At 43.0% G+C, this 14,732-nt stretch overlaps 2 protein-coding genes across 2 annotated transcripts; both read left to right on the plus strand.

Moving 5' to 3' along the window:
• The first annotated feature begins 5,184 nt into the window (after window positions 1-5,184).
• On the plus strand, window positions 5,185-9,249 carry LOC109868605 (proteinase-activated receptor 1). The gene is made up of 3 exons (XM_020458288.2): window positions 5,185-5,414; window positions 6,014-6,907; window positions 7,049-9,249. Exons 1-3 carry the CDS (start codon window positions 5,354-5,356, stop codon window positions 7,468-7,470), a joined length of 1,377 nt encoding a protein of 458 aa, XP_020313877.1. The 5' UTR covers window positions 5,185-5,353; the 3' UTR covers window positions 7,471-9,249.
• Window positions 9,250-10,211: 962 nt separating this feature from the next.
• On the plus strand, window positions 10,212-14,732 carry LOC109867908 (proteinase-activated receptor 2-like). The gene is made up of 2 exons (XM_020457231.2): window positions 10,212-10,422; window positions 12,701-14,732. The coding sequence occupies exons 1-2, from the start codon at window positions 10,347-10,349 to the stop codon at window positions 13,771-13,773; spliced, it is 1,149 nt and encodes a 382-aa protein (XP_020312820.1). The 5' UTR covers window positions 10,212-10,346; the 3' UTR covers window positions 13,774-14,732.

The following is a 14,732-nucleotide window of genomic DNA, read 5'->3' on the forward strand; positions in this document are numbered from 1 at the left end:
ATGAATGTACAGTCGTGGCCAAAAGTTTTGAGAATGACACAAATATTAATTTTCACAAAGTCTGCTGCCTCTGTGTCTTTAGATATTTTTTGTCAGGTGTTACTATGGAACACTGAAGTATAATTACAAGCATTTCATAAGTGTCAAACGCTTTTATTGACAATTACATGAAGTTGATGCAAAGAGTCAATATTTGCAGAGTTGACCCTTCTTTTTCAAGACCTCTGCAATCCGCCCTGGCATGCTGTCAATTAACTTCTGGGCCACATCCTGACTGATGGCAGCCCATAATCAATGCTTGGAGTTTGTCAGAATTTGTGGGTTTTTGTTTGTCCAACTGTCTCTTGAGGATTGACCACAAATTCTCAATGGGATTAAGGTCTGGGGAGTTTCCTGGCCGTGGACCAAAAATATTGATGTTTTGTTCCCCGAGCCACTTACATACAACTTTTGCTTTGTGGCAAGGTGCTTCATCATGCTGGAAAAGGCATTGTTCGTCGCCAAACTGTTCCTGGATGGTGGGGAGAAGTTGCTCTCAGAGGATGTTGGTACCAGTCTTTATTCAAGGCTGTGTTCTTAGGCAAAATTGTGAGTGAGACCACTCCCTTGGCTGAGAAACAAACCCTAATTCTTCAAGAGAGAGATACAAGATAAGTGTGAAAATATTAGTGTAAACTAACATCTCACAGTAAACAGCTGACTGTAATGGAAAACCATTGTTAATCCCACAGTAGGACAGTTACTTCATTGCATACAGTATTTTATTATTGTACTGCCTTGTGTGGGAATGGTATGCCACAGATGACCATAATAAGTAACATGCTGAGAAATCATTTGTTAAATCTTCCCAAATCGCAGACTGAAGTTGCCCGAGAGGCTTTGACCAACTCCACTCCATCACCTTGGGGAATGTACAGCGAAAATAACATGAACTTGACTTTGTCACAGTCAGAGGAATTCAGGCCTATTTGTATTAACAGCATAGTAAGGTCCAGATGAAGGATTGTCCCCAGACACTTCAGTGGACCCAAGCCTTCATGGTCGGACTGTTACACAACTTTCCTGAGAGAAATAATGAGGAAGCCGAGAGAAAGTTGTTGTACTTCGCAATCAAAGTCTACATTCCAATGCACTAGCATTCCAATGCACTAGCATTCCAATGCACTAGCATACCAATGCACTAGCATACCAATGCACTAGCATACCAATGCACTAGCATACCAATGCACTGCTCCATCCTAACTAAGTGGTATGCTAGTAGTGTGAATATTCGGAGTAGAGCCTTATCACACTCTACCAGAGCCAATTAGACTTCTCCAAACAACAGGTTAACCACTAACCATCGGCAAAATAAGTGTCACTAAACCACTCAAGTAACTTAGTCGCTGATTCACTCTGATATAATCAATGAAGTCTTCTGTCAGACTGGATCAGATGGGCTGGATAGAGTGGAGTCTGACCCATGGAGAGAGTAGAGGCGTCTGTTGACCTACGAGGAGACTTAGGTCATATCCAGTGCAAGGTGTGCTACAGGGCAGTCAGATTAGCTTCTTAGCAACAGTTTTCCACAATTGTTTACACGTTTGCTGAATCTTTGGCCCAGTTTCACAAAACACAACCAAAAACTGCAAAACTCTACAAAGCTCTAGCAAAAGCAAACACTGCATTCAAAACTGTTTTTCTCTTTCCAAAATGTGTTTTGCATCAAAATGACACACATGCGTCATATGAATAGATCTGTCTACTAACCAACACACTTATGTGCTCAAAACACTACTGTGAATATCCCATCAGTAGGTTTATGCCTTTTGCATTTTCAGTGTTACACTGTAGCCTGTTTTGTAAAAGATTGTTACAGTAATGTATACCTACTAAAATATACATAAATGCAATACAGTAACAAAAACATTGTCATTAAAATGCAGTATTTTTGAATAATTGTGTTTTGTATGTAACACTTTCCAAACTCAACAGCAGAAATCCAGGAAAATCATTCAGTGAGATAAAGGGTTTTCTGTACAAAAAAAAAGGAGTGGCTGTTTCTTTCAAAACTCTAAACACAAAAAGACAAAAACACATGCAAAATGTAAGAAAAAATGCATTAGGCTGCATCCTGCCTCCTATTTTGGTCTGGCCACAGCACCTCATCTACATCACAAGCCAATGTTCTCCCTGGCTAAACAGCGGGGAAAGAATCTTCTGGAGTGACGGATCCAGCCGCTGAAAGCCCCCCAGGAACTTCACCACATGCATCCTCTATTGCCTGGAGAAGAGGCATGCGTGCGAGGGGATGGAGGTCATGCACCTTCCGTCGCCATGCCGAAAAACTCTTCAGTTGGCTTTAGGAATGGGGAATATAGTGGGAGGTATAGAACAATAAATTGTGGGTGGTCAATGAACCAGTTGCGGACCAGAACAGCCCGGTGGAAACTCACGTTGTCTCAGATGACAACATACCATACATGGCCATTATGAATGTTCCGTCCCCTTCTTTTGGCTAGGTTGAAGCCAGCCTCATCAATGTAAATATAAACGTGCTGAATTGCAACGGCATCCAGCTCCAAGACTCTGAAACAGACAAGACAATATGTGACATAGACCTAGAGCAGTCAATATGGTGAGGCACAATACACTGGATTACAGTACTGTAATGGGTCTATACAGTGCTGATATGATAGTAAATTCAAAGTATAGTACTTGTAAAATATTCATAGCGCTGTTCTTTAACAATGAGTTTCGCTCAAATGGCACCCTGTAGACTTGTTTCATCCAGATTCGGTTGCTCTGTAATACACAGTCTAATGTAGACAAGCCCACCTGGTGAATGTTATTGATTATTGTGTTGTCTGCAATTATGTGGTTCTGGATTTCTCGTAGTCTAATGGTATTGTTTGCCACCACCATGTTTACAATAACGGTCTCCTGTTCTGGTGTGAACAGCCGGTGTCTTCCACCATGGCCTGGCTGTCTCACAGCATGGCAGAAGATCCACAAATATGATATGATTCGGATACAGTAAGCTAAAATAATATATTTTCTTTCAATATGAAATGACATTACTATAACATTGGCCAACAATCACTGAGTAACGTAGGCCTACTGATATGTCAGACTGCAGTATACACACAAAGAGCATAGTGTAGATGGTAGGTAGTAACTTACTGGTTGTCATTTCTGAATGTACAGATGATAGATGCAACTGTGTAGTGGCTCAGGTTGGGCTGAACTCTCTGCCCAGCTTCCCTCATACTCAATCCCTGGTTGAGCACATGGTCAACCAATGTGGCCCTGATCTCATCTGAGACAACTGTCCTTCCTCATCCTCGTCCTCTAACTCCTTCACCTCTAGCTCTTGCTTCATCATTGACTTCCATTTTCCTCCAAAACAGGAGAGCTAATCTGTGGCCTTTTAAAGTGCTAAAGCTCTGATTTCTAAGTGAACAATTCAGCAACTTGTGTTTACACCTGTGAGGAGTGGGTGTTGCAAATTGATACATAGAGTTTGGCATTGTGATTGGTGTTGCTTTCCAAAGGGACTAAATATATTTTAAATTTGTGCCTAATGTAGAGAACTTTTGCATATTTTTTTATTTAACTAGGCAAGTCAGTTAATTAAGAACCAATTCTTATTTACAATGACAGCCTACCGGGAAAGAGTGGGTTAACTGCCTTGTTCAGGGCAAAAATGACAGATTTTTACCTTGTCAGCGCAATTGCAAATTGAGAACTGAGTGTAAAGCAGGAATTGTGCTTGCAATTTTGCAGATTTGGTTTAGGGATTTGATACATGAGTTTCAGGTTTCTGTTTTAGTTCCAATTTTAGTGCGTAAACAATTGGGAAAAACTCTAATCATTAATCACAGAAGGTGATTGCAGAAAATCCAAACTTAGTTTTAGTTTTACACTAATTTAATAATCTAGAAAACATGTTCATCATGATTGTTGGAGGATTCTTTAAGCTGAATACTTTGTTCTGAACCTTGACAGGCAGACAGAACATTGGGATGGGGCTAGTTCTAAACAGCAAGGTCAGTTTACTTTCCCAAGGAAAACCAGCCTCTGGAAATAGACAGGAAACAGAGGGGTTTTTAAATGCTTGAGCGAGGTCAACATCAAATGCATTCCTCTTAAAGGGCTACATGGTCAATCTGCTGTCTGCATTGTCTGTGCAGCATTTACTCCTCTGCAGAAGTCAGGGCATTCATACTTCTTGCGCTTTGCGGAGCAGCACAGAATTGTTGTGAAGGAAGTTTTTCAAGGAAGTGAGTTTCTGATTATACAGGACTTCATGTCAATGCAGAGCTACAGTATACAGGGACCTCCTTATTGTTACAAAATTTGAGGCGCACGGTGATGCGCTATGGAACTCAATGGCGCCTCCGACCACATTTTCAGATTAAGCATAAATTGGCTCTTACAAGAATCACACTAAACCCAGACATTTTGATTTGTATAAATTATAGCGGTTTATAAATTACATTATCAAGTACATTATACAATAATGTGTTGTCCCACAGCTTTGGACCACTGATTTAATAATTGTTATAAATGTGCTCTGCAGTACCATAGGAGACTCAGCTTGTCTTGAGGCCATTAGTTGTCAGCTTTTACAGAAAGTAATTCATCGCCAAATTACTTCCTGTCCATTCTTATACCCCCCCCCCCCCCTCCCCTTCGCTCTTGAACATCACAATTGGCCATTTCCTGGAAATTCCTGATGCTGACCATTATCAATGTCAGATCTGCACAAAATTGAGGAAATACATCTTTATATATAATCATCAGCAAGCACAACCTCACTAAACAAAACATATCAAACTGACAAACAGCATTCTTCAATATTCATATGATCTCAAAATCTCCTCTTGTCAGAAACTATGAGTATAGGTGTACTGTGTACTGCACCTGTCTGTGTTCATATCGAACATTCATTTTAATGATAATACAAATTAAAAGTAGGCAATAACTGGAACCGCAAGTGTAAAAAAAAAAAGTTACATCTTCTATTTAACAGTTGTGCTAACAAGAAAACAGCATTGATCTCCATTCAGTAATTCCATTAAACGTTAACTGTCGACCCATGTGAAAGTTAGTCCAGTCGTTGACTCAAGTGATGACATCAGAAGATAGGAACGCGCGCCACGCTGGACAATTTCCATATTATGCGTCACGGATGGACTGGGGAGGCGTAAACTGTCTGAAAGCGACAGTTAGTTCTCTATGCAGCAACAGACAAGGAGACCAAACATACATACAGGTTGATAATAATACGTGTTCAGATCTAGAATAAACGCGTTAGGCTACATTTGTAAATCTGTTCATCTTTATTGGACTTCATTACAGTTCTGCAAGAATGTTTTTCAAAGCCGTTCTATTCCTGGCAGGCGTGCATGCGGTTTCAGGCGTTTTTAACGGTGAGTAGAATTCGTCTGATCCGTGATCAAATGTATTACATACAACGAATGTGTAGCCTACACTTTTAGGCCCTACCTGAATTATAGCCATAGACTATTATTTGGAAAAGTTTCATTCTATGATATAAGCGGGTCGGTGTGGCACGGTGACTTATAACCGTAGCAACATAAAGTATTATGTGTAGTATTCATGAAACATTTACAGACAGTTACATATTCCAAAGTATACATTTTATCCTTTACTTTTCTTGTCTGAAATAACTCCTTTTTATGATGCAAGAAAACAGGTTGAAATGTATTGCGATAGGATTTTAGAAGTGGTCTTGTTGAACACCAATTTATTGACAGAACCAGCATTTTATCAACAACGAAAAGTAGATTTTAAAGAAAGTTGTTCCAATACCCATGTAGCACCTCTCATTTTTAGGACACACATTATAGTCATCCCATTTTCAAAGGGATCCTATAGGAACTTCAAACAGTCTGTTTCAGGTCCTCCATAACACTGAGCTCTATGACTATTACAATGTAGACTGCAGTGTTACACACCTATTCCCATGTGTGACTGACTTGCGTCTCTGTATTGTTTTTCTCCACAGGCAGCTCCATCGTGAGGACCTTTGCCAGGAGGTTAGTCTCGGAAGGGTCCGTGGTCACAGACGAGCCAATAGATGTAGACCTACTGGACTACTACCCAGACATAGACAGTAATGGGACTGGAGTTGGACTAAACAATGTGTCCGGACCGGGAGAGAGAGTTGGGTTTATAAATGGGTCCAGACTGAGACCATTGGAACTGGGCTCTGCCAGGAATGCGACAGAAGTCTGGTCTTACACCATCTCTGTTATGGCCAACAACTTCCTCACAGGCCACCTCTCTACCATCTTCATCCCGACGCTTTACACCTTCATCTTCCTCATCAGCGTGCCTCTTAACATTGTTGCCATGGTGACCTTTGCCCAACGGATCCGGCCCATGAAGCCAGCAGTGATCTACATGCTGAACCTGGCAGCCGCCGACCTGCTGTTCGCCCTGCTGCTGCCCTTCAAGATCGTCTACCACTACAATGGCAATGACTGGGGCTTCGGCGAGGGGTTGTGCCGCCTGGTCACTGCGGCCTTCTACTGCAATATGTACTGCTCCATCCTCCTCATGACCTGTGTCAGCGTGGACCGCCTGCTGGCAGTGGCCTACCCCATCAACTCCCTGTCCTGGAGGAGCCCCCGCAACGCAGCCTTGGCCTGTAGCGCCATGTGGATCCTGGCTGTGGGTGGCTCGCTGCCTCTTGTCCTCTCACAGCAGACAGTCTACTACAATCCACTGGATATCACCACCTGCCATGACATCCAGGACCTGGAGCTGTTAGAGGAGCAATACGTCTTCTTCTTTCCTACACTCTCCTGCACCCTCTACTTCCTGCCGCTGTTCGTAATGGTGACCTGTTACTCCCGGGTGGTGCAGGTGCTCAACAAGGCTCCGTGCGGTGTTGTAGGTAAATACAAACCAGGGAAACCAGACATAATGTACTTAATTTGGCTAATCTGTTTCTTAATCTTGATGCAGCAGGTCTGTTTAAAAAATACACCTCATTAGAGGATAATAATATTTTCCATTGTAATTTGATCTGATCTAGGCCGTTCAAGGCAGAAGGCGCGGGCTGTGGTGATGGCGGTTACCGTGCTTGTGGTGTTCGTGGTCTGTTTCACACCCACCAACTCCATTCTCCTCGCTCACTACCTCCAGATCGCTGGGCAGGTGGGTGGGGAGCCGGACGCTACCCACGTGGCCTACCTCGTGTCACTATGTTTGGGGAGCATCAGCTGCTGCCTGGACCCCCTGGTCTACTATTTTGGCTCGTCCCAGTGCCAGAGGCAGCTGGAGGGGGCGCTGGGATGCCAGGCGGTCACTGAGGGAAGAAAGAGTCTGGCCTCATCCTCTGGTTCCTCCAGGACCAGCACCAGGACCAGAATAAGCACGAGGACCAGCACTAGGATTACTAAGGTGGATACCTTCCAGGCCAGCCTCAGCAGCCAGTACAAGAAACTCCTGGTCTGATGGATGGAGACACAGAGAGCTGTTTCTTTTTCACTGACAAAAAATAAAAATATATATTTAGTATATGCTGTATTTCCACTGTTTCAGACAGTGCAAGATGCTTCTGGTCTGACAGATAGACATGGACCAAAGCTAGGCTAGTTCTGAGGAGAAAAAATGGATTTGGCTTGTATGATGAATTCAGTCAGACATTCATCCATAGGTCTGGGTTAGCTATGCCCAACTGTAAATATGAAGAAGAGATATACACGTTGTTTCAGACAGTGCAACAAGCTGCTGTCATGATTGTCATGGACCAAAGTTGTTTCTGACCTGTACACCACTACAGTACCACGAATATATATTTAGGGTAAGAGAAAAGGAAAATGTAAGTTTTGTGAAAATGTAATGGATAATACCATTTTTAATCTTGAAGCAGGTTTAAATTCCCCAAAACGATTTATTTTATGTTTGATGGTCTGCGATAAGGGAATAACAAAGGAGTCTTTATTCAATCCTGTATTTGACCATTTCTTAAACGCTCACTGAACAATACAAGGAAATGCTTTTCGACGCAAGCTGAGTGAGGTCACTGCTATGCCTGCTGGCCATAGAGATATTTCCTCAGCATTGTGAAATGTATAGCCTATGCACTATGTTGTCAATGTTGTATAGAAATACAATGCAGTTTATTAGGTACACCCATTCTTGTACCAGGTCGGACCCCCCTAAGCCTCCAGAACAGCCTGAAATCTTTGGGGCATAGAAAGGTTGCACAATTTGTATAAAGGGACCTAACGTATGCCAGGAAAACATTCCCCACACCATTACACCACAGCCCAGTATGGTCGTCTGCTGCAATGTTTTTAGAAACTTTTACAAATGACTCAAGACATTTCATCTTTTCATTTTGAATTCAATAAGTATTCAATTATTTTGTTATGGCAAGCCTAAAAATGTGCTTAACATGTCACATTACAAGTTGCATGGACTCACTGTGTGCAATTCCAGTGTTTAACATGAATTTTGAATGAGTACCTCATAGGGGGGTAGGGGGGTCTGACCTGGTACAAGATGGATGTACCTAATCTGTAAGGTCCCTCAGTCAAGCAGTGAATTTCAAACACAGATTCAACCACAAAGACCAGGGAGGTTTTTCAATACCTTGAAAAAGAAGGGCACCGATTGGTAGATGGGTAAACATAATAAAAGCAGACATTGAATGGTGTATCAATACACCCAGTGATACAGGCGTAGGAGCGAAGCCGAGGTGGTGTACCTTAATAAACTGACCACTGTGTGTATATTATCACTCAAATAACTTTAGCTCACACTCATTATTACTAAATATTCCATTTGTGTGAATGTATAATATATGCATTCAGAATTGGAAGAGCTCCTTGACTACTCAAATACCCAGACAAGTCGAGCAAAACGCGTCAGAGCAGGTACTATGCTGCGTACAGACACTTGCGCACGCAACGATAGAAATATAACGTATTGCGGTACTAATTTGAGAGTAAGAAGTGCTGTGATGCCCCCTGTTGGTGTGAATTATACATCAAGGCAAGTACATTTACAGCACTTTGTCACAGTCCTGCATGTTGCATTACGTACAGCAGGTGGCGCTACATATCTATTTAGTACATTCAATGGAATTTATATTTGGTCTGGAAGATAACATTAAATGAACAAAAATATTAAATGGTCTTAAAGAAGGTATTTGTGCCATACTGTTACAGAACATTACAAAAAACAATGGTAAATGTTTCAAATAAAGCTATCTGATTTGATGATGTATATTTTGTTTGTGGTTTAATTTCTTTAAAATGAATTTAAGGACTATAAATAATGGACACAGAGGCATTGTGAATAGCTGAAATATTGAGTAATACATGTTTATGCACACACACTGGCAGTGACTCACCAATTTTGTCTCATAATTTAAGTTAGTTGACCAAATTAATTCAACATTAAACCTTTTCATTTAGATAATTCATTTCCATTATGATTTGAAGACAATAGGTCAGATAACATTGTTACTTCCTGTCCTTTCTTCCCATCACCACCATTCCTCTCCATTCCATTCCTCCGTTTCACCTGTACAAAGAAAGAGAAAAGCACCCGAGAGTCCTCAAGCAAATAGCCATCTGCTCTGTTTTATGGACCAAACAGAGATGCTAGTGACTAACTCAAACAAAAAGATCAAACTGTTGTAACTTCCACTGAGCCTGCCCTGAGTACACTGGACCTGATGCAAGACACACCACTTTCTCGTTAGTCTCATAAACCTTTGCTCTGTGTTGCAACTGGGAACATAACGACAGAGAAGAGGGCAGGAGACATCAGCAGACAGGGAATCATATTCTTTTAACTGTGAGGAAATATTCTTGATGCACTCCTCTTTTCCACTGAAATGCTATCCCACTATTAACTAGCCTACCTACTACATGCTGTTAGGCCTACTCTACCACAGTGCTGAGCTATACATTTCCTTAGGCCTATGCTTGTAAAGGAGGCACATTTAAACATCCGTTTTTCTGCAGTTGGTAGTGAAGGCACAGCTCTAGGATTAGTTTATACCTTCCTCAACTTCAAGCCTAGGTGGAAAAATATAAAACTGACCTTAGATCAGTGTCTGAGGGCAACATCTGGACATACTACATCTGCTGAGGCAGTCAGCCTGAACAACACAGGTGTGCAAGGTCACGTGTCTTATAACATTACGCAGGTTTTTTCTTCTCACCTGTTATGTAAGGAAGGGGTGTGGTACCCTACCTCTTCCGTTTACTTCAACGTCGCACAGACAAAAGGAATACACAAACGCGTGTATCAGCATTCAACACTCTTCATACATCGCAGATAGATCAATATTGGAAAGTTTTGTGGAAGTTAACATGGGTTTTCAGTCACATTGGTTAAAACTTATATTTTTATTTACCTGCGTCGATCTCTGTCTGTCTCAGAAAAATGGTAAGAGAAGGCTTTCCCCCTCTATTTCTCGTTATTTGTTTTTTTCCACCGTTCAGATACACGTTAGGATATTCTTTATTGCTTTGGACAATTTATTGTGTCGGATTCCCTCTATCTGATTGCTTTGAATGCAGAGTTTGTGAAATACCACAAAATGTGATGATATTTCCAATATCGGTGTGGTTACAAACCTCAAAGCATCAATGAGTGATGTCATCATCCCACATGCCAATGGGCTTGTTCAACATTGCTGCGACAAGTCATTAAGCAGTCGCCTGCACTATCTACAAATCACCTTGCATTTTTTTTAAATTTTTTTTTATTCCAAAATCATGGCATTAATATGGATTTGGTCCCCCTGAACTCATCTGGGAAGGCTTTCTACTCAATGTTGGAACATTGCTCTGGGGATTTGCTTCCATTCAGCCACGAGCATTAGTGAGGTCGAGCACTGATGTTGGGCGATTAGGCCTGGCCCGCAGTCAGCATCCCAAATTCAACCCAAAGGTGTTCGATGGGGTTGAGGTCAGGGCTCTGTGCGTGCGGGGCAGTCAAGTTCTTCCACACCGATCTCGACAAAACAGGAAAGGGCCTTCCACAAACTGTTGAATGTTGGAAGCATAGAATGGTCTAGAATGTCATTGAATGCTGTAGCGTTACGATTTCTCTTCACTGGACCCAAGGGGCCTAGCCTGAACCATGAATAATAGCCCCAGACATTATTCCTCCTCCACCAAACATTACAGTTGGCACTATGCATTGGGGAGGGTAGCGTTCTCCAGGCATCTGCCAAATCCAGATTCGTCTTTCGGACTGCCAGATGGTGAAGCGTGGAGCTTTACGCCACTCCAGCCGACGTTTGGCATTGTGCATGGTGATCTTAGGTGTGCGGCTGCTCGGCCATGGAAACCCACTTCATGAAGCTCCCAACGAACAGTTATTGTGCTAACGTTGCTTCCAGAGGCAGATTGCATGGCTGTGTGATCTATTTTTATACACCTGTCAGCAACTGGTGTGGCTGAAATGGCCGAATCCACACATTTTAAGGGGTGTCCATAACTTTATATATATGGGGTACTTCTACTGGTCCATTTTTTTAAAGCTAGGACTCTGGTACACAGCAACAGCAGGGTCGCTCCAGTACAGTAGGTAGCAGTAATGCACCATATCGTTGGATGCCAACGGCCAATAAACCCCACAGAAAAAGAGGCGGAGGCAACAACAGTTTATAGTTAGCTAGGACAATTGTAGATACTGTCCTCTGCCCCAGCCTGTCAGTCACTGTTTTCCAGCAGTTCTGTTAACAAGGGTGAGAGCAGGTGTTTAGGAACCTGGGTGCTAGCTAGATAGTTAGCAAGCTAGTACTTGTTACACAGCATGCGGGAGAGATAGCTAGCTAGCACACTGGTAGACTGTGTACTTTGCCCCCGCCTGTCAGTCATTGTTTTCCCGCAGTTCTGTTAATGACGGCGAGGGTCAGTGTTGTAGGTGTTCGGCAGGTGTTTAGGACACTGGGTGCTAGCTCATTAGCTAGACTCTGGTACACAGCAGGTGGGATAGATAGTTAGATGGCAATAACTAGGATACCGGTCGACCGTGACCTTCGCCCCTGCCTGTCGGTCACTGCTTTCCCGCAGTTCTGTTAACAACAGCGAGGGTAGATGTTCGGCAGGCGGGAGCGAAGGACACTGTGTGCTAGCTAGCTGGCAGACTGGGAGTGACAGTACCAGTGTCACTGGGAGTGACACCGGTAGCTAGCTAGGACACCGGTTGACTCTGTCATTTGCCCCCTGAACAACTCAGATGGAGGAATGCCCACATGAAGGAACACCATCATATACACTATTGAGATTTTTTAAACTGAAAATTACCACTAAGGGGTATACTACAAAGCAGGATCAATGAGTTAGCCAGCTAACTTTGATGACCAGAAATAACTTTTTCTGGTTCATAAAGAAAGCTACACTTAAATACAGTATGTGTTTTTGGTTGTTGAGTTAAGTAGACATTGACCATTTTAAGCTTATCCTTATTCTCCATGTTCCTACTTTTTGTTTACCCCTCTGGCGTCTTATTAGTTGATTTCAAATAAATGTTTACTTTTTGATATAGTTTACATAAGTACAATAAAAAAGTAATAATTGAGGCATCTACCTGACAGCGAAGTAAATAAGTCACAAATGTCTATTGTATTCAAATGGCATACATTCTAACCTCATTGTTGGAAGTCCTTAAACAGCCCTGTTTATAATCCCCTTGTTTCTCGCCTCTTTCTCAGAGCGTAATGCTGCCGTTGACGACCTAGGATTCTCAGGGAACGAGACAATGGAGGGGGTAGGGGTCTCTCTTACGGGCCTCATGGTTCTGGACAGTCATCTGACCACGGTGTTCCTTCCCATCATCTACATAGTGGTGTTTGCTGTGGGGCTGCCCACCAACACCATGGCCATCTGGGTCTTCCTGTTCAGGACCAAGAAGAAGCACCCTGCCACCATCTACATGGCCAACCTGGCTCTGTCTGACCTGCTCTTTGTCATCTGGACACCTCTGAAGATCGCCTACCACTTCAACGGTAACGACTGGATCTATGGAGAGAGGCTGTGTAAAGTCCTGGTGGGCTTCTTCTATGGGAACATGTACTGCTCCATCCTCTTCATCACCTGTATCAGTGTCCAGCGCTACTGGGCCATTGTTTACCCCCTCTCCCAGGATTGTAGGAACAACCATGTAGCCATCGGTGTCTCGGTCGCAGTCTGGGTGGGGGTCTGGCTGCTAACCACCCCTCTCTACCTCTATGACCAGACAGTCAAGGTGACCAACCTCAACATCACCACCTGCCACGACGTCATCCGGCCCAGCCAGATTAGCATGGCCGTCGGCTACTTCCTGACCATGGGAACCCTTGGATTTGTAGTTCCCACTGTGGTGTGCGTGGTGGCCTACGTTCTGATGCTCAAGTCCCTGAGGAACTCAATGACGGACAACAGCATCACCAAGAATCGGCGCAAGGCTGTGGTGCTCATCATTACTGTGCTGGTCATGTTCCTGGTCTGTTTCACCCCCAGTAACATCATGCTGCTGGTGCACTACTCCCTCCTGCTGGCCGGAGTAGTGAACAATGGCTACGGCTTCTACATCACCACCCTGTGTCTGGCCGCCCTCAACAGCTGTGTGGATCCATTCATCTACTACTTCATCTCAGAGGAGTTCAGGGACCACGTGAAGAACACGCTGAGGTGCCGAAGTGAGAGGACAGTGGCGAGGATGAGGGTCTCGTTCAGCGCTCTTAAGTACTCCAAGAAAAAAAGCACCTACACGTCAGACTCAGGGACACAGAGCTGCTCCTGTTAAGGGGGTTGTCATGTGGAGATGGAAGTAGGCTTTACTGATGTTTTTAAAGTACTGGACAGGTGAAAGAGGAAGAGCTGGTGACCATCTGCCATGTTGCTTTCACCTGACTTGTTTCATCATTATTAATGGACATGGTGCCATTTTAAACTGAGTTGCAACCCCAGACTACTTCATATTATGTGCTAGTGTTACATTGGCTTCTCTCCCCTCATACATGATATTTACATGGAGATTTTGTTGGTTTTATATAGAGGGCAAAATTAGTAAGAGTGATGAGGCAAATTGTTTTTATTCCGTGTTACTGATCCATCCTCCACGTTTAGACAATCCGATGTCCATTAAGTTTGGTCCAGCGCGGAGCTCTCCAAAACTTTCAACTTTCAACCGGTGTCAACTTTCATCTTTCTCAGTGCCCTGCACTGACCCTTGACTTCTTTAAGTGAGCCATTCACATACAGTACCTAGCGAAAGTCTACACCCCCCTTGCACAGTTATGGCATTTTCTACACCACCTGCTTGACATTTTCAAAGTGAAAAGTAGAAAATGTTTGAAAAAAATAAACAAAGATGTCTTGTTTGTATTCACACCCCATAGTTAACACTTAGTGGAAGCACCTTTGGCAGCAATTACAGCTGAAAGTCATTTTGAATAACATTCTACCTACTCTTAGCGTAACATATCCATTGTTTTTGTCAAAATTGCTCAAACTCAGTGCAGTTGGTTGGGAATCATTGATGAAGGCAAACAGTCTTTGATTTTCAAGCAGATTTAAGTCAGGCTGGAAACTGGACCCCTCTGAAACACTCAACACCTCTTGGCATGCCATTCTGGTGTGTCTTGTTATTCAAATTTCTGTAATTGTCCCCCTTGATTTTTTCCACATTTTGTTATGTTACAGGCTTATTCTAAAATTGATTAAATCATTTTTCCCCCTCGTCAATCTACACACACTACCCCA

Source organism: Oncorhynchus kisutch, linkage group LG23 (genome assembly GCF_002021735.2).
Source record: "Oncorhynchus kisutch isolate 150728-3 linkage group LG23, Okis_V2, whole genome shotgun sequence".
In the NCBI taxonomy this organism is placed as follows: Eukaryota; Metazoa; Chordata; class Actinopteri; order Salmoniformes; family Salmonidae; genus Oncorhynchus; species Oncorhynchus kisutch.

Coding starts and splice junctions, on each gene's coding strand:
- LOC109868605 (XM_020458288.2), top strand. CDS start 5,354: ATGTTTTTCAAAGCCGTTCTATTCCTGGCAGGCGTGCATGCGGTTTCA. Junction 5,415..6,013: donor GGTTTCAGGCGTTTTTAACG/GTGAGTAGAATT, acceptor TTTTCTCCACAG/GCAGCTCCATCGTGAGGACC. Junction 6,908..7,048: donor GGCTCCGTGCGGTGTTGTAG/GTAAATACAAAC, acceptor GATCTGATCTAG/GCCGTTCAAGGCAGAAGGCG.
- LOC109867908 (XM_020457231.2), top strand. CDS start 10,347: ATGGGTTTTCAGTCACATTGGTTAAAACTTATATTTTTATTTACCTGC. Junction 10,423..12,700: donor CTGTCTGTCTCAGAAAAATG/GTAAGAGAAGGC, acceptor CCTCTTTCTCAG/AGCGTAATGCTGCCGTTGAC.